The sequence below is a fragment of the Lucilia sericata genome, unplaced genomic scaffold (genome assembly GCF_015586225.1).
Source record: "Lucilia sericata isolate MDLA Ls3-8-SP2 unplaced genomic scaffold, ASM1558622v1 Contig002016F_arrow, whole genome shotgun sequence".
In the NCBI taxonomy this organism is placed as follows: domain Eukaryota; kingdom Metazoa; phylum Arthropoda; class Insecta; order Diptera; family Calliphoridae; genus Lucilia; species Lucilia sericata.
Window position 1 is genome coordinate 39,709 of NW_023995881.1, and position 20,542 is coordinate 60,250.

General features: G+C 27.4%; 1 protein-coding gene across 1 annotated transcript in view; it reads left to right on the forward strand.

Annotated features, from left to right (window-relative positions):
- Positions 1–20,092, forward strand: part of LOC119613225 (nipped-B protein-like) — a gene marked incomplete at both ends in the record, with an annotated part of 37,778 nt that extends 17,686 nt beyond the window's left edge. The window contains one exon of the mRNA XM_037969180.1: positions 19,775–20,092. Within this exon, the coding sequence (XP_037825108.1) occupies positions 19,775–20,092 (318 nt within the window). The remainder of the gene's footprint in view (positions 1–19,774) is intronic.
- Between the last annotated feature and the right edge of the window lie 450 nt (positions 20,093–20,542).

Sequence of the window (20,542 nt, forward strand, 5' to 3'; positions counted from 1 at the left end):
TAGTTTATTGCTAAAAAATGATTCTACTAGAACAGCTTCTAATGGAACCGTTTCTAGTGGAACCTGTTGCAGAAATTATAAAGTAGAAACCTGTGTTTAATTCATGTGGGAGATGCAATCCCCGCTATTGATAGTTTACACATTTTTTGGAAGAAGGTCGAAATAAAGATTACAGGAATTATAGGTTAATGTTTTATAGAAAATGTAGAACTGCAACAAATACTTATGTTTTGCATCGTTTGCTTGAATCATCTGATCCTTATATACATATGGAGTATGTATGAGTTAAAATATAAGCGGCTAGAAAGGAATTGTATAAGCTTTCTTTTGAGCAACTAAACCTTGAATGGGACTAACCGATTTCAGCAATTTTTGATATATAGCTTTTTTACATAAAATTATTCAAGTGTGCAAAATTTGAATATCATAGAAGCACTCCTACTTTGTTTTTATAAAAAATTATAAACTCGTACCACTGTGCGCACCACTAATCCGCAATTTATTAGGCAAATGCTTACATGGATGTCAAAATTGTCTGTGCAAAATTTGAGCATTCTAGCAACATTAGTTCTCCTATATTCCCCTTTTTTGTATTTAATTCATATGGGAAGTATGGGAAGACACGCCCACTATTTCTTATCCGGCATATATTCATATTGACACTCAAGTTTATCGTACAAAATTTGGGAACTGTAGCTGTTAGAGTTTTTCAAATTTACGTCATTTGGTATTGGCTAGCCATAAAGGCGTGGGATGTGCCACATCCACTTTTGCTAGTTCGCCCATTTCTTCCCCCAGTGCTCATAAATGTGTCAAAGTTGTTCGTGCAAAATTTGAGGACTCTAGTCGTACCAGTTTTCGAGATATACTATTTTTAATAGCAATACCTCTTTTTTAAGGTATACCTCTCAAACGATGCGTTTTAATGTACATACTAAATACGATAAAAATAAAAAAAAACAATTTTTTTGAAAATATCCTAAGTTTCCTAATTGTGATTGAAAATCTTGATCTCAGTACAACATAAAATAAAATATTTTTCTGTATAAACTAAAAATTACGATAATTTTGACATCTATTTCGTTAAAAACAATAATAATATGAAGATATTTTTTATATCTATAAATGAAGAATTATAATTATAAATATATTATAAATATACTTTATACTTTGTTTTTTACGATAACGATCGTTTTTTCGCCGTTTAATTAACCGTATGGTTCCTGACAGCTATTTCAGGGGTCCCACATTCAAAATTTCTCAAATTAAATGAACAGATAGGGAAAGAAATTACTTTACATTGTTAAATTTTATATAAAATTAGTTTTTGAAAAGATTTTTATCCGAAAAAGTTTTAAATCTACTTATAGATAATGGCAATCCACCGATTTTTGGGCCAATTTTCGAGCGAAGTTTACATTTTTTGCAATTCAACCCGGTCCGGAGGTTAAAATCAGTGCTTAAATAACTAGACTACAAGTAGCTGTAGTAACGAAAAATAACTACTTTTGTAGTTAGAATATGTTCCAAAACTAGCAGCAAATCATTTACTATTACTACTGCTACTTTAGATTTTGGTAGCAGTAGTTATAGATGTAGCAAAAAAAAAATAAAAATGTTGATAGCAGTAGCACAGTCAGTGGTATTTAAATGTTTCATTGTAGCAGTTAAATACTTCAAATAGTAGCAGTAAATATTTTCCTGTAGCAATACACGATATTATATTTTTCAACAATCAAAAATTTGGTAGCAACTGCTACCTAAATAAAGTAGCAATGCTACCAAAATTTAGGTATCATTGCTACCATAATAGCATAAAAAATAAAAATTTTATTAAAATACAAAAAAAATACGACATTAAGAAAAATGGCAAAAGCAGCGGGGAAAAAGGACTTCGACTCGTGGGCCTTTATAACATACATATTATAACATTACATATTATAAATGTTTCTCATTTCCTTTTCGCAAAAGATATTCTAGGAGGACTTTGTTTCCTCTACTAAAAGGATTCATGCACATTTATCAAATGATTATGTATCAAATTTTGTATGAAAATTTGCTTTATACAATTTTTTATAAGTTCTAATGTATAATTATTAATGTAATTTCCTATTAGGCCATTTTACAAATCCTTCGACTGAAAATCTTCTAAAAAGCCTTCAACGGAAGACAATCTACAGGCCTTTTTAAGTAAGCATGTAAAATTTAAAGATTTTGCAATGCGGCTGAATGTACTTGTGTCTATAGAAAAATGCCCCTATACTGAACCTTTTTCCCGTTGGGATATGTTTATTTGTTAGTTTATTTTTTGTTGTCGAAGTTTTTTGTTTTATTCTATTGCTACTTCAATAATTTGGTAGCAATAGAACGGTAGAACTAGTAGCAAATATTTCTATCGCTACTTATCAAAAGTAGCAAAAAAATTATTTATATTTTTAAGCTACTACTCCATTTGTAGTTTATGTTTTAATTTGAACTATTTCTACTGCTACTGTTTTATTACTACTGCTATATTTTGAGATTTACTTTTTTATAAGTAGCAAAAGTTTTAAAAACATGATTATAAAACAAAACAAATGCTACTGCTACAACTTCAGACAATTGTTTGGAGCAGTAAAACGTCAAAAACAATATTTTTAGTATTTTTTTCACTATACAACTTTAGAAAAGGTAAAAAATAAAAAAAAGTTTGTTTTTCTCATTTTAAAACTTTCTATTTTATTTTTTAGGTTAGATCTTATTGTCTCTATACTAGTATTAATTCCAATATACCTATCTACCTAATAATCAAGACGAATTTAAAAAATGTTTAAATTATTTGAACTTTTTGTATTAAATTTAACTTAGCTTTAAATTATTTTTCCTGTTTGTCAAAATACTTTGATATTTAAGTCACTTTTAAACTTCCTGAAGCGGGTTAAATTGCAAAACATTGAAATATTGCTCGAAAATTTGCCGAAAATTCGGTGTATTGAAATTATCTATAAGTGGATCTAAAACTTTTTCGGCTGGAAATCTTCTCAAAATCCAATTTTATATAAAATTCAACAATGTAAAGTAATTTTTTTCATTATCAGATTATTTTATTTAAGAAATTTTGAATGTGGAACCCCTGAATCAGCTGTCAATAACCATACGGTAAATTAAACGGTAAAAAATCAAACTTTATCATAAAAACAAAGCAAATCAAAATCTTCAAAATTAAATACAAAAAGTCCGTTTAAAAAATCTTACCATATGTCCCCTATGCAATACTATGAATCTATTCTATTATTTTTTCCAATGCCAGAAAGTCTATAAAATATGAATATAATATGTATGAAAGAAGTGTTAAATACCTTTTATTTGAGATACTAATCATCAAATCAAAAGGTATTTCTTGAGAAAATTTAGCTTTTACGACAAAATAAGGTCGTTTCTATTATTTTTTCCAAAACTGTACATATATACATACATACATGTATACAAACAAACACACATTAATGTCGGCAAAACAATGGAAACTTTTTAAAATATTCCGGAAAAAGTCCAAATTCTCAAATTATTAATATATTATTAATAACACAGGCCAACGAAATGAAGGTTTGTAAAAACTTTTGAAACCAATTGGACTATTTTTAATGTATTTTTAGCTGCTGAAACCGAATCTGTTATTTCTCGCAAAATGGCATCGAATATTTTGTTCATACAGTGTCCCTCATAAGTATTCGAATTTAATGTATTATGAAAACAGACATCATTTTATAATAGATTTTGTGGGAAAAATAAATAAATAAATTTATTATGTTGTCCAGACAGTCCTTAAATTCTATACCACATTTTAAAAATTAAAAAAAAAATTATTTACATAAACTAATTTAACTTTTTTTTAAAAAAGTGCAAAAAATAGCTTCACAAAAGTATTCGAATTTTTTGTATAAATCATATTTAGATTAGCATTATGAAGTAAAAATAAATAATTAAAATGAAATTAATGTTTTGTATAGTAGCCTTTGTTTTTAAAAACAACTTCCAAGCGTCGTGGGACCGTTTCTACCAATTTATGGAATAGTTCTGGCGTTATTATGTCCCATTCTTCATGCAAAGCAACCGTATGGTGGTTTTAGAGGATAATGAGTGATTTAAAAGTTGTTCTTGTAAATATAACCACAAATTTTCAATGGAGTTTAAGTCCAGACATTAACTCCATTGAAAATTTTGTGAAAGAAGATACTTAGTGTTGTTAATGATCAACATTTTCACGTACCAGGTCGTGTATTTTGGATCGTCTTTCTGTTGAAAAATAAATTGAATGGGTTGTAGCCCCATTTTGGTGGTACTAGCATGCAAATTCTGCTCTAAAATTGACAAGTGGACCTTCTAGTCTATAATTACAATAATAAATTTTAGCAGTCCAACACCGTGGACGGACACAGAACCCCAAAATATGGCAGAGCAACTTGGGTCCTTTACAATTGGTTTTAAGTTAGATAATTCCAAGGCATCTCCAAGCTTTCGCCATATCATTTGACGACCATCAGAGCCAAAAATATTATATTTGTTCTAATCGTAGAAGATAACCTCCTTCCAGAATCCAATATTCTTACTTATGAGTCTATTTGCGGAGTCAAGACACTTAACATCGATTAACTTCGATATGAGCGGTTTCCACCTTGGTACTTGACCATGCGAATTATTGCTCCCTAGTACTTTGCGCACAATTTCGACACTAATTTTTATTCACAGGACTGTCATGAGTTCGTTGTTAATTTTTGGAGCTGATAGATGAAGGTTCTTTCGGTATTTCTTCAGTATTTCTCTGTCGTCCTGTATTGACAGCAGTTTTGGACGACTTGATAATGGTAAATACTCGATGGAATTCTTTGTTCCATGCGTGTAATGACAAAATATATTGTCGATGGGAATCTATCAACCATTTCCTATATATATTTAATTGATCGGCCTTGTTTATACAGATATAAATTAATTTTTTAATTTGAATTGATCAACTCTTTTTCTTTGAACATTTTAAGCGCTTACACAGGAAGGATTTACAACATAATTATGCAAATTTCCAAAAAATATAATGTTAAATATTCCATATAACCACTGCATAATGGGTTAATTAATGGGCAATAATGGGTTAATTAATGGGCAATAAAACACGTGTTCAAGGATTCTAATAAAGTTCTTAGATAAAATTCGAATATTTTTGCGCAGTACCTGAAATGACCCTTTTTGGGTTTTTTCCATTTTCTTGGAAACCATTAATGATTTTTTATTACTTTTTTCTTGTATTTTGTAAAAATAATATAAATTAATAAAATTTCATTAAAAAATTTTAAATACTATTATTATTTTTAAAGTAGCATCATACAATAACACAGTAATTCATAAAAAATAATAAATTCGAATATTTATGTGAGACACTGTATATTACGGACATTTTATATAATTATAAAAATTACGGGTTAATTTTAATTTCTTCGATGTCATCATAAATACGGATCTTTATTATATATTTTTCCTAAGTTTCATTTAAATGGGTTGTAAACAAAAAAAATTCTCTATGGTTTCAAGAGGATTTCCCAATATTGCATAGCTTGAGTTTGACCTTCACGGTTTATGGGTTAACATTACTAAAACCTCAGATGTATGTTTCCTATTATCTTGAATTATATATTCATTAAAATGTTTATATAAAAAGCATAAATAAAGCGTGTTTTTCAAAAATTATTACAAAAAAGTTTTTTCCGAAAACCCAAAAATTCAAATCGCAGGTACCGCTAATATGTGAAAGATATCGATCGAATTTCTTTACTATTTTATTCCCTTCTTTATTGTCCACTAGCAGCGCGTACCCGGCGTTGCCCGCGTTTCTTCTAAAATGAAGAGAACATTATTCTATCTGTAATGACTATACTTTTTTTAATAGATGTCAAAATTTAGCTTATAACGATAAAATAGTAATATATTTTTCTGCATTTTGTTTAATACTTAAAGTCAGTTTCTGGACAAAAATGTCCCTTAAAAATTTACAAATTGAAAATGAGCTTTAATTAGGAAATTTTGACTAATTCGTAGAAGCATTTAGGAAACTTTTTTTGAGAAATTATAAGAGAATAACACTGAACTAAGGACACTTTCAAATTAGTTGTTTTATTTTTTCCATGTGCAGTTGATTTTAAGAACTGTTCAGTTTAAATTCGGTTACACTGTACTTTGAATTGTAGTGCCCCTGGTGCATAGAGACAATAAGCTTCGGGGCATTTTATTAAAAGTACAGGCAATTGAAGAAACTCTGAAACGATCATGAAAAATTCTGCACAAAATTATGAAAATTTTCAAATTGCTTTTAAAATAACAAAATTAAGTCTTTTTCTGTTCTAAAAAATATGAAGAATCCTTGAATCTTGACAGAGAAAACAAAACAACTACAAAAGTATGTTTAAACATATTATTTTTATTCATTAGCTTTTATGCATCCACACTAAAGTTTTGGCTGAATTTAGACACCACTTATTAAATCCGAAGAAATAAAGGTCAAATATCATTAGATATACAAAGCAGAAACCCAAATAATTTTACTTATTAAAATATCCACATCTTCCTTTAATTACAAAAAAATCGGAATTTGTAAATGGCAAATAGAAAATGTGTGCTGGAGTTATTCAAAATTATTATTTAATTTGAAAAGCTTAGAATAAATACGGCTTTATATACAGAAAAAGTTGTGCAGAATTTTTGGTGGATAATTTTCTAAAAGTGTAAAAATATATCGAAAGAACAATTTATCCAAATTTTATATGAACTATGCATCGTTTGAGAGGTCTACTTATATAAGATTTGCAAAAGTGCTGTCTTTCGGGACAGTCTAATGAGTACTCAAATACATATCTTCATGGTTTTTTAAATTTGAGCTGCATTTGAAAAATGGCAACCGAATTTATATCAAGATAATTTTTTGATGGCATATATAGATCATAGATTTTTATTGTTATCTCGATTAACAATAAATTTAAATTTTATTTTTGATATAAAACTCGATTTGTATGGAAAATATGAGTGATTACTGATCTTTATTGTTTTCTCAAATTGAGAGTTATTTAAAGTAATTTTTTAAAGAGTTATATAAATAGAAATAGGGAGATATGAATGATTTTCTAGATAGATTTAGGTGTTGTAAAAGGAGCCACAGCCGATTTAAAATTCGAATTTAAGTGAAAATGTAATATGCATATATTATTTTCCCTACTTTAGAAGCGGTTTTTGATCAGTAATTTTTATTCTGCATACAAATGTGGCATCGTAGACATTCATTTAAGATCTACTAAAGATTCTGTTTTAAAATAGTTATTTTCTGAGAATATACAGCAGATGACAGGTTTTGAAATAAAATAAAAACAGTTTTCCGGTGGAAACGCTTTAGATGAAAATCGATGTTTGATAATATATTAAATTGAATACAGATTTTTATTTTACGTAATCGTATAGTTAGTTAAGGATCTACAAACATCTTAGAGTTTTCATATAAAAATAATTTTTTGATTAAAAATTTAACTAAAAAATAATTCATATATTATGAGAATTATATATCATGATCTTTAGCATTATAAATGTAACAAAAAGTGGACGGAAAAAGGTCATTGCATTTCATTAAGATCACAACAGGCCCGCAATTGATATTTCATTGACAAATATATATATATATATATATATATATATATATATATATATATATATATATTATATATAATATATATATATATATATATATCTCTATATATATATCTATATATATATCTATATATATATATATCTCTCTCTCTCTATCTCTCTCTCTCTCTCTCTCTATCTCTCTCTCATCTATCTCTTCTCTATCTCTCTCTCTCTCTCTCTATATATTGTCCATAAGTCTCATGGAATTTCTTAAAATTTGCTTAACAAAATTGCTAAAAGTGTGAAACTGGATTTTTCAAAAAAATATTCTATTGCATTTTTTATGAATAAAGTATACTCCTGATATTTTTGGACCCATTATCAAAAACGGTGTTTGGTATTCAAAGTGGGCAATATCGGTCCACTATTACACCTCGCTTCGAAAGAAATATCCTTTTGAAATATAGTTTGAACACTTATAAATATGTTTATTATTCTGCAATATGGCTAAGACTCATTAATTTTAAAGAAAGATTGAAAACAGAATAATTATCGGAATCTATAGCAACCCCAATAAGTGTATTTTAATTTAAAATACATAACCCCATTTTCCCAATGTTTAGTAATTTTTTATCGTAACGATAAAGTGTCAGTTTTTATATAAAAATTATTTTAACCGGCATAATATCTTCCGGTTAAACGATAACCGGAGGTTGATATAACGGGCCATACACTTTTACAATTTTTAAATTCAATATTATCTTTTTATATAATTTTGTATGTAAATATATTAAGAATTTTTAGAATTAGTTTATCAATAACCGACATGTCGCCAAATATATTAAAAATCCACATCTGACAGCCCTGGCTTATCTACCAGAGAATGACAAAAGTAATATTCATAAAGTATTGCAACCGAACGTGTATGTGTATGTATCGCCAAACACAAAGCGCACAAGCATATTCATCTTGTTCATACCAACTTGAACACGAATAAATATACGTATGGTCGGCATTTGGTTGTGTTGTATATTCATACATATTTCTTTCCTATACAACTGGTTGAAAGTAATGAATATATTCGTTTTATTCAATTATCATACTTATATCTGCTTTGCAAAATGAATATAATATAAGTATCTTTTGAGTAAGCGTATTTCACCAATTCAATAGCAAATAATAAAACAAAAATTGATGAAATACATACATACATACATACATACATACATACATACATACATACATACATACATACATACATACATACATACATACATACATACATACATACATACATACATACATACATACATACATACATACATACATACATACATACATACATACATACATACATACATACATACATACATACATACATACATACATACATACATACATACATACATACATACATACATACATACATACATACATACATACATACATACATACATACATACATACATACATACATACATACATACATACATACATACATACATATGTATGTATATGCCAACTTGTTTTTTTTCTCTTATTAAGCAAGATATTAAAATTAACTAAATATTACTAATTTCAATAAAAACTAAATAAAAAATCTAATAAATGTTTTTACTTAAAACTGAATGAAAAGTTTTTTTCTGCCTGTTAGTTTTTGAATTGTATTTGTCAATCCTCTATTTCTAAATATAAAAAAACGACTGTAATAAATTTCAAATTCTTAGAATTTACATTTACAGCAGGGTAGGTAAAAATATCGCTCGCGATCGCTATTTTATTTATATCGCTCGTTTTAAAATTCAAAATCGCGAGTTTTATTTTTCAACACGCGAGCATAATTTTAATTAGAGTTTTATGTGTTTTGCATTCGCTTCGTAAGCGATATTTACATGTTTTTGTTTTTTCAACTCGCTTACGAGCGAGTGGAAAACGAGTTGAATTCGAGCCGAAAATCAGCAAAATGTGTGTGCAAGAAACAGGTTCTGTTGTGGTAGTAAAAAAGAAGCAATAATATGGGAAATAATTATGTAAGTGTGATTGTGTAGCCGTAGGTTTTATGACGGTCTGACAAAGCAAAAGTGGGAAAGTATAAGAAATATATTGTCTACCTTTTTATTTTAAATGTGTATGTTTTTTATCTGTAGTTATGTATGTACATATGTATATTGATGGACATGCAAGTGATCTTTAAAAATTTTTTTTATTTATTACTGCCGGTTTCTCTAAATGCGAAAGAACATTTTCTTTCTTACAAATATATTGAAAACAACAAATAAATTTAAAATTTTGTTTTTGTTTTCAATATATTTATAAGAAAGAAAATGTTGTTTCGATATTGTGAAACAGGCAGTTAGATTATCGATTGTGAATCAAATGGTTTGGAAAATTTTATTATGAAGATAATATAACACGTGTTGAATGATGTATGTATGTATGTATGTATGTATGTATGTATGTATGTATGTATGTATGTATGTATGTATGTATGTATGTATGTATGTATGTATGTATGTATGTATGTATGTATGTATGTATGTATGTATGTATGTATGTATGTATGTATGTATGTATGTATGTATGTATGTATGTATGTATGTATGTATGTATGTATGTATGTATGTATGTATGTATGTATGTATGTATGTATGTATGTGTGTGTATGTGTGTATGTATGTATGTATGTATGTATGTATGTATGTATGTATGTATGTATGTATGTATGTATGTATGTATGTATGTATGTATGTATGTATGTATGTATGTATGTATGTATGTATGTATGTATGTATGTATGTATGTATGTATGTATGTATGTATGTATGTATGTATGTATGTATGTATGTATGTATGTATGTATGTATGTATGTATGTATGTATGTATGTATGTATGTATATATGTATGTATGTATGTATGTATGTATGTATGTATGTATGTACGAAGTGTCTACTACTTTGCAGCAAATAATGTACGTACATATGTATTAGCGTACATAATTTTAATGGGAAACTTATTTGGTTATGTCATATTTATATATAAATTGATTATGCCTTATAAATTTAAATTTATTCTATTTACAAAATTATAAAACTCGCGATTAACTCGTTTTGACTCGAATCGCGAGCGAGTTCTATTTTACGCTCTTTAAATTTTCAACTCTTATCGCGAGCTTAAAAATTAAACTCGCGAGTCGAATAGATTTATTCGCCGGAAAATGAATTATTTAAATCGCTCGAATTAAACTTGCTCGCGAGCGAATTGAATTCGATCGCTATCTGTACCCTGATATACAGTGAATCAATTAAGTAATTTGCCTATGTAAAATTTTATAAATTTTAAGAAAAAACTTTATCTGAACAATTATTTTTAGCAAAATAAAGCAATTTGTTTGTTGTATTTTTTAAAGAATATCTTATATTTTAATAAAATACCATAAAAAGTAAAATCGTGATATTAATTAACGAGATTTTTGATCAAATGTGAACGTATTGTTAATTTTTAAGGTCAATAAAGTATTTTGTTTTTTTTAGGTTTTTTGTTAATTTTTTTAATATTGCTGCATTATTTTATAAAATTTAATATTTTTATTTCTCCTATGTATTAGAATAACATTTTTTAGATATTTTAGTAGTGGAACGACTAAGTTTGGACATTTCTTAACCGATTTACTATCCTACATACCTATAAGAATTTCTCAATATTTGACTTAACATGAAATCTATCGTTTCTTTGATTTAATTTCGAAAATAATAAGTAATTTTGAATTGGATACATGATACATTAGGAAATCAATGGATTTGGACCTAGAAAAAAAAATTTAGTGGGGTATAAATCTATAGATTATAACAAAAATAATCTGGTTTTTTGGTCATATTGTATCGACAAACAAAAACTACATTACGGAAACCCCATCTATTTGGGGAGTACTGTGTGAATTTCATTTAGAAATGTGTAATATTGATTCTTATTCTATAAAGCTAACACTAAGTACCATCCTAGCCACTCTAAGTATGGGGATATCACCGTATACCACTATAGAACTATTACATGCTAGAATCTTGATATTCTACCTCATATTTTGAATGCATTATTTTATGAATAAAATACAGTAGGCGTAGTTGGATAGTTATTCTTGATTTGGGTTCTAGCTAAATATAAGTGTATGTATTAGTTGAAAAATATTGCTTTTGTGGATCTTAGGTGATGAGAACCGCCTCTATTTGTAAATATCTAAATTAAGTATTTTTCCCGTACCACACGATAATTCACTTTATATTGTTTCGAAGCAACCTAAGGTCTGTTTAGAGGTCTAAATTTAAACATAGTGTTCTTTTAAGTTCGTATATGGACTTTGGAGAAGATAAATGAGGACTTCAATGGTTTTTGCTTGAATACAAGTCGCTCTCCTTTGTCTGTTAAAGATTTTGAATGACAACTCAGTGCGTTTTTTTTTAATAATTCTTTGTGTTATTTCATCAATTTCTATATTTTATATTTTTTAATGATTGATTAACCTTCTCATAATTGAATTTCATTGATTTATACTTGTCCTAAAAATCTAAACTAGTTTTTTTATATTGGAATTGCCTCATTATTTCCTTTTAAACATTTTTTAACGCAAATAACTACACAGTTTCACACAATGAGGATATGATTTTTGAAAATTACAATTGAAAAATACTTAACACGTGTCCTTTTAACAATAAAACAATAAATTCCAAAAAGCAATTAAAAAATAATTTGAAAAACCCAACGAAATTAACTGGAAATTTCAATATGCAAAATACTTTATTGACGTGCAAATTATGATGAAAAACAATAAAATGCAACAACAAATGCACCAAAATTATTATTTTAATATTTTTTTCTTGGTTTTCCCATTCTACACAATCTCTATTTTCAATATTTATGAACAAAAAACAAAATTCTCTTAAAAAAAGGTAGGCAAAAAACTTAGTTGATTCACTGTATATGATGCACCACGTGTTAACTTTCCTTTCCAAAAGAACATGCTCATTACATTGCATTTTCTCCATATTTATATTTTTATTTACACGTCTTTGTGCATTTTCGCACGCAACTACTTAAAGTACACCGTGTAAAGCATCATATCCTCAATACTCGTTCTTTCGTTTGGGTATTTATTCTCAAATGTTTGAATAAAAGAAATTCCCAACATATTCTTTGTTTTTATTCATTTGAGATCACACATACAAGCTAGCTATGCTTTTGAATAGTGAATAAGACCATACATGTTTGATATGCGCATTGAATATACGTATTGATCGATCATTGCGAATACGTACATGAAGATACTCAACATGAAACTTGTGTGGACATACAGTGTCTCACATAAGTATTCGAATTTGGTTGTACTTTGAAAAGAAACATAATTTAATATTTTTTGTTTGTGAAATGAATAATTAAATTTGTTATATTGTCTAGAGAGTCCTAAGGTATAATATCACACTCTTTAAAATTTGGAAGAATTACATTTACCTCAATTGATATACATTTTTTTTAAAAGTCCATAGAATTGCCTCACAAAAGTATTCGAATTTTTTTTCCTGTATTTCATATATGACCATATTATACGAAACACAAAAATTATAATCGAGTGGTTTTTTGCTTAAAATTGTGTTAAGGGGTTACTATCGACTGAAATTATATATTTTTGGCCCATTTGTTCCACAATTTTGGGGTATTTGTACCATCTTTTCATGTAATATCATTAAAATGGCGATTTTTGACCATATTTGAATTTTTTTTCAGAAATAAACCCAAACTTTAATATTAGGATTTAATAGACCCCTTGAGGTATCTAAAAATAATTTTGTTATAAGGATCTGTACTTAAAAGTTCTAAGATGTATTTTTGGTATCGTTCTTCTGTTTCTAATTGAATTGTATGGATCTTAAGTCCCTTTTCGTACCACTAGGGTCGATATTTTCCGGCAAAGTTGGCTAGTATACATTCATGTACATATTAGCACTAATATATTTTAAATTTTCAATACATTATATCGGTATACAACTCCAAAACATGCCTTAACAAAACGACATCCTATACAGAAGATTTGAGTTTTTACTATTCGTAACTTTCACGCTTATGTTGCCCATTACAATAACAATGTAAGTCCAAAATTTTGGGTTTAATTTGATCATAGTAATCAATATTTTAACAGATATCGATATTTTTGAGTTAGACCATAATGATATAGTGGCATGTAGCCTGGAGGTCATTGGTATATAAAAATAATGATACTACCATTGAATGGTGTTTCTTCGAGGCATGTTTTGGAGTTGCACACTTCCACAATATATTGAAAACTTAAAATATATAAAAGCTGATATCTAAAAGAATATATATATATATACAAGAAAACTTTCCACGAAAATTTGTGACCCTAGTATTATGAAAATGGACTTAAGTTCCAATATATTGAATTAGCGACAGAATAATGATATCAATAATATATCTTGGATCGTTTAAATACAGATTCTTGTAACAAAAAATGCTATTTTTAGATACTCGAAGGGGTCTATTAAAACCCAATATCAAACTTTGGTCTTATCTCTGGAAAAAAAGAGAAAATACTACAAATATTGCCAAAAATCGCCATTTTAATGGTATTACATAAAAAGAGGGTACAAATCCCCAAAAATTGTGGACCAAATAGGTTGATAGTAACCCCTTAAAACAATTTAAAGCATAAAAACCAGTCGATTCTAAAATTTGTGTTTCGTATAATATGCTCAAATATGAACAACAGGAAAATTCGTATACTTTTTTGAGGCAATTTTATGGACTTTTTCAAAAAAAAAGCTAATTTAATTTAAGTAAATTTAAATTTTTGAAGTTATAAAAAGCGTGATATCAAACCTAAGGACTGTCTAGACAATATAACAAATTAATTTTTTTTTTGCACACAAAATATATTATTAAATTCGGTTTCTTTTCATAGGTTACCTAAATTCGAAAACTTATGAGAGACACTGTATATTGTAATCAAAAATTGTGAGTAAATAGTTGTGTTACTTGTTTCATACATACTCATTGTCAATCTCTGTTATCTACCATTAACTGTTTTTTAATTTCTAAATTTAAATGAATTATTAATCCAAATAACTGTTAAAATGAAAAGCAGTTCGGTTAATTCAAATTTAGTAAAGAAATTATATATTAATATGAATGAACTTTTTATACTTTTTTAATGCAAAAGATTCTTTTTTCGAACGGCTTATCGATTTTCGTATAAGCATCATTGTTAGCTACCGGTTGATGTTTAATGTTAACAATTCAAATTAACGGCTTGGGTGTGCTTCATAGATTTTTGTTGTGAAAGAAACTAAAGTAAAAAGTGAAAAATTCGTAATTTTTTGGAATTCGCTCTTACATCTCAGCACGCTAATATTTTTCAAATGTAAAATTTAAAATTATTTCGATCACGCGATATATTGGGTATATTGAAGTTATGCTGTTAGTGTGCTTCGCGAAAAAGGCCCTTTTTCAAAACTTTCACGTTTATTTCTCCAATATTTAAGCTTCTCCCACAGTGATAACTTCTAGATCACATTTTGAAGATATACATCAAAGGACGCGAATTTCAATGTCTATTTTCTCTTATTTCAAAATTTTCCATAACCGAAGAGCAGCAAATATCATATCCAAAAAATTGCAAATTTTGTAAAAAAAAACTGCGACCATGTAATTTTTTACTTATAACACAAGTTTACAAATTAATATTTTTTGTTTGCTCATGGAATGACACATATATTTTTGGAAAGGGCTATGTCCGGTGGTTAATTAACAATTTTTATTTTTTTCCTATACGTCGAATATTTGAGATAAAGTGGTTTTTGTTAAGCATCCTTCTTCAGTAGTGATGGAAAAATATTTGAAAATGAGAATTGTTTTTGGGTGCTTGCACCTGTTTTGGGAACCTACAATCAACTCAGAAAATAAATTCAATAATATGTATAAAATTTACGTCTTCATTAAACCACTTTTTACCAGATTTCTTTATTTTTATCCCGATTTTTAGTCATTTTTTTTTTTGATAAATTTTTTAAAAAATTAAAAAACAAATAAAATTTGAAAAAATTATTATTCCTGAATTACAAACTTACGGATCTGAATTTATCCCTCATAGTTCATTTCTTACATTCCCACTTATACTTTTTCCGAAAAACTCTTGGAAGTGTGAGTGATAAAAATGGCAAGATTTAAGATTATTGCAACGTAATTTTTTATATTTTTGTGACAGGAATCCATTGTTAGAGAGTTGTGTGGAAGACCAGTAAAATTTTTAATATAAAAATAACTACAACCCTAAATATTTAATTATTTCTACCTAATTTAACCCTTTTTTAACATATTCTTTCTTTATGAATAATTCAAAAATTTTACGTCCTAGATTTTTTTAAATAATTTTTCTGGACTTAGACGGCCTAAATAAAGAAATCTATATATGTTTTATATCATGAGCAAAATCGTTGTAAACTAGTGTAATTTGCAAAACAATTAAAAATGGACTGTAATCATCCAACAAGAGTATACAGCCTACATTAGTAGAATTCACTTTCTCATTTGTAAGCCGCCCTCATAATATCCAAAAGTTGTAAAAAAAAACTGGTTGGCTTCAATCAGTTTTTTGAGAAATTTAAACTTTTTTTGAGTTTGCAATCTAATGCGAATTAACAATCCGATTAGGTTATCTAAAACTAAATTTAATCTGACGTTAATCCCCTTTGATGTTTTTGAGTACAAGATTAAACTTCGCAGTGTTGCCATACAAAACAGCAGAAAAAGTCAATTGTAAATTTAATATGAAAATTAATAAAAACTTAAATTTAGAACGAAAAAAAAATTATTTTAAAGTATCCATAATTTATACTAATCAATAAATGGAACATTTTAATGTATATATATATAAAAATTGTATTATTTTTTTTTTACATCAGCTGTTTACACTTTTGCATTTCATGCTTTAGTTTAAACCACCTCCATTGGGCGCTTAAACCTGCAAACAAAATTAACTAATTGAGTACTCAAAAACAACTTTCGAGGATTAATTTTAATTTAATCGCTAATTGGGCGCTTAAACTTGCAAACAAAATTAACTAATTGAGTACTCAAAAACAACTTTCGAGGATTAATTTTAATTTAATCGCTAATTTTTCACCTAAAGATTGGCCCTAAGTGTTTATTTCTACAACATGGAACTACTCTTGACCACAAAATTTAATGGACTTATTATTTCAAGTCTTGTGAACAAAAATTCGTCATCACTTAATTTGATGATGAGATGTAGGAATGATTAATATCTGTCTCAAAAGACCGTTCATTCTAATAGTTTCATTTATGACATTGGCGATGGAAGCACAATACAAATTTTGAAAGTTCATCAAAATAATTATATATTTACTTATTATACCCTTCACCTTCGTAAGAAAGGTATATGTAAGTTTGTCATTCCGTTTGTAATGTCTACAATATAATTTTCCGACCCTATGAAGTATATATATTCTGGATCCTTATAGATAGCGGATTCGATTAAGCCATGTCCGTCTGTCTGTTTGTGTGTATGTTGAAATCAATTTTCAAATCGGTTCATAAATAACGGAGATATGAACTGAGACAACCTCGGAAAGTTTCGTCAAAAAATTAGTATTTTTTTAATGCAGACGCACGAAAACAACAACAACAAAATTTTATACCAGTTAGTTTTAGACACTATTAAACAATATATGATCCATCTGAGCAAAATCGATATTTTTGGACACCTCTAATCTACCTGTTAGACATACATAGTAGGGATGCCAAACGGGGCTAGCTTTTACAAATCCCGGGATTCGGGATTTTGGAAATAGCAATACCGGGATATTTCGGGATTTTTGGATTACATAAATTTAATTATTTTATATATGAAAATCTTTAAATCATCATGTTTGTAAAGAAAATTGTTTAATTTTGTGGAAATTTAGCAGATAGGAAATATATTTAAATTAAAACAATCCAAATCTGAAACTATTTAACTACATACTTCCTAAATAAAAATAAATATCAAGTTCCGAAATTAGACGTAAGCACTTTTTAAAACCTCCATGTGAACTAATAACATGGTGTGACAAAATCACAAAAAATCGATACATTTATCGCGAGACCTAGTGATGTTGGTAGGTCTAGTAGAGTAGATCACAGTACCATTTTTAGAATCTTCAATATACCCTAAAAATCGGAAGATATTGGAAAAAACGCTTTTAGTTGACTAGACATATTTACTAAAAAAATTATATCTCAAAATTTGTTTAACCGATTTAATACTTTTCAACTGTTTTGAAAAGAGTTTCCTTTGTAGTTTTTAAAAAGTACACACAGTTTTACATTTCTTACGGAAATGTGTAAAATATTTAGATCTAAATACAAATTTTTATATTTTTTTTACAATTAAAGATCATTTTTGATCCACACTTTATTTAAAAACATATTTTTTTATTTTTATATATACTTTTATGCATAAAGATATGGAACGTTAAATCAGATAAAAAACAAAAATTTACCAAATATCTCTTTGCTAAAGTATAATATCAATGTAAGATATGCAACTCAAATATGAGCTTTATTATTCAAATGGATAATTTATTTAGCAATGAGAGATTTGGTAAATTTTTGTTTTTAAGAAAAAATTCTATTTTTGTCAGTTTTTATCAGATTTTAACTTTCCATATCATATTTTATTCGTAGAAGTATGAGCTAAAATAAAAAAATATTTAAAAACTATGTTTTCAAATAAACCCAGCAAAAATAAACGAAGTACTTTCAAAAGAATAACAATTATCACCACTTCAAAAGTAGCATTGAATGATTTTTTTTTTGCCTTCTGAGGAAGTGATTTTTAAAGACTTCCGAAGAAGCGAAAATAATTCTATTTTTTTAATGTTGAAGATATATTTTTTGTTCTTTAATTTTTATGAGATAAAAAATTTTATATTTGGGCTTTTGTATTTAATGTTTCTATTACCCTTATTAATGTTAATATTATTTAAGTCAAATTAGTTTTATTCTATAATACTATAGTTTCACTCCCAAATAACTTCCGAAAAAGAGCATTAAAACTACTTCTTGAGAATGACTTCAGATGTAGTGAATTTGAACTCAAATAAAAAGGACATCCCTCCTATGAGGAAAATATTTTCAAAACAGTTGAAAAATATTAAATTGGTTAAGAAAATTTTGAGATATAATTTTTTTAGTCCGTCAAGTCAAAAAAAAAAATTGTTTTTTCCAATATCTTCCGATTTTTAGAGTATATTGAAGATGGTAAAATGGTAAAGAAAATCTACTCATCTATGTAGGTCTATAAAAAGCATTATATCGCATAATGAGTATTTTTGAGCGTTACACAGTGTAATTATAACACACCCCAATTCAATTATTCGAACATCAATTTAAAACCTTTTCTTTAAAAAATATTTGGAATTTACATATTAGTTTTGAAACATAACATATTCGTAGTATTTATTTAAAATATTATGTAAATTCAGAACAAGGTAATTTACCTTTACCGGTATCACTCAGATTTGTAGAAAGTTTGAAATACAAAATCTTCTATTGAAAAATAAAGTTTGTATTCGACTGTGCCGAAATTAAATACCCACTGTCAAAATATTGTAATGTATTGATATTAATATGTGCATCAATGTGATTTTCAGTTAGTTTTTTCAATTTACAGACACAGAATGTGTACACTTTTTGGGTCTACGACCAACATTTCGATGTGTTAAAAACGAAATGAATAAATCAATTTATATAAAGTGTCAGGCGACTATCCCCTCAATAAAACTGTGTAGTATGTAAAAAATAAGTCAAAAATAAAAAATGTCGTAATTTTCAAACTATTGAAAATTACCGCTAAAAAAAAAATTGTAAACAAATCCCGGGATTCATTTTGGATTGGCCCCCTAATACATAGTATGTGCATAGCTTAGTAGTTGTAATGTAATTATAAGAATTTGTTTTTAACACTAAAGAGTATTTTTTATTTAATATCATGTTTTTCTAATCTAAAAAAATATTTTTTTTATTAATATAGACATTAATTAATTGTATTTTTTTATACATATATAAATATAGATTTTTCAACCAAAGGAAAATATGTTAAAATTGGACGGAAATAATCAAGATCCTGTTAAGAAAAATACTGAACCTCCCCAAGAGATTGTTCTTGCTTGTCAACAATTAGCCGATGGATTGGTTGAACGTCTAATTGAATTGGAAGATACAGATAATGAACGAATGTTAGGCTGTATTACAACGTTACATTTGCTAGCCAAAGTTCGTCCGCAATTATTAGTAAGACACGCTATAACCATCGAACCATATCTTAATATAAAATGCCACCCATCAACTGCACCTAAATTTATATGTGCTGTCGCAGAAATTCTTGAAAAGGTATGTTATAATTACACTAGTTTACAATTTAATACTTTTTGATTGCTTATGGAATGAAATGTATTTTTGGAAAGTACTTAATTAAGGCTTTTTACTTAATTAACGCTTTTTTGGGAACCAACTCAACGCTTTTTTGGGAACCAACTCAACTCAAAAAATTTAATAATACAAAATTTAGGACTTTTTAACCCACTTTTTACTAGTTCTTTTTATTTTTACCAGATGACTTGAAAAGTTTACTTTTTGACTTTTTATGAAAGTCGATTTTTCAACTTTTTGCGATTTATGAAAAGTCGATTTTTCGAATTTTGTGTTTTACGAAAAGTCAACTTTTTCCGACTTTTCGACTTTTTCCGAAAGGAAATAAATATTTGAATGTAATTTCACAATCAAAACGTAATTTCAATTCGAATGAAAATAAGTTACTACATATTTCGTATATACAAAAAT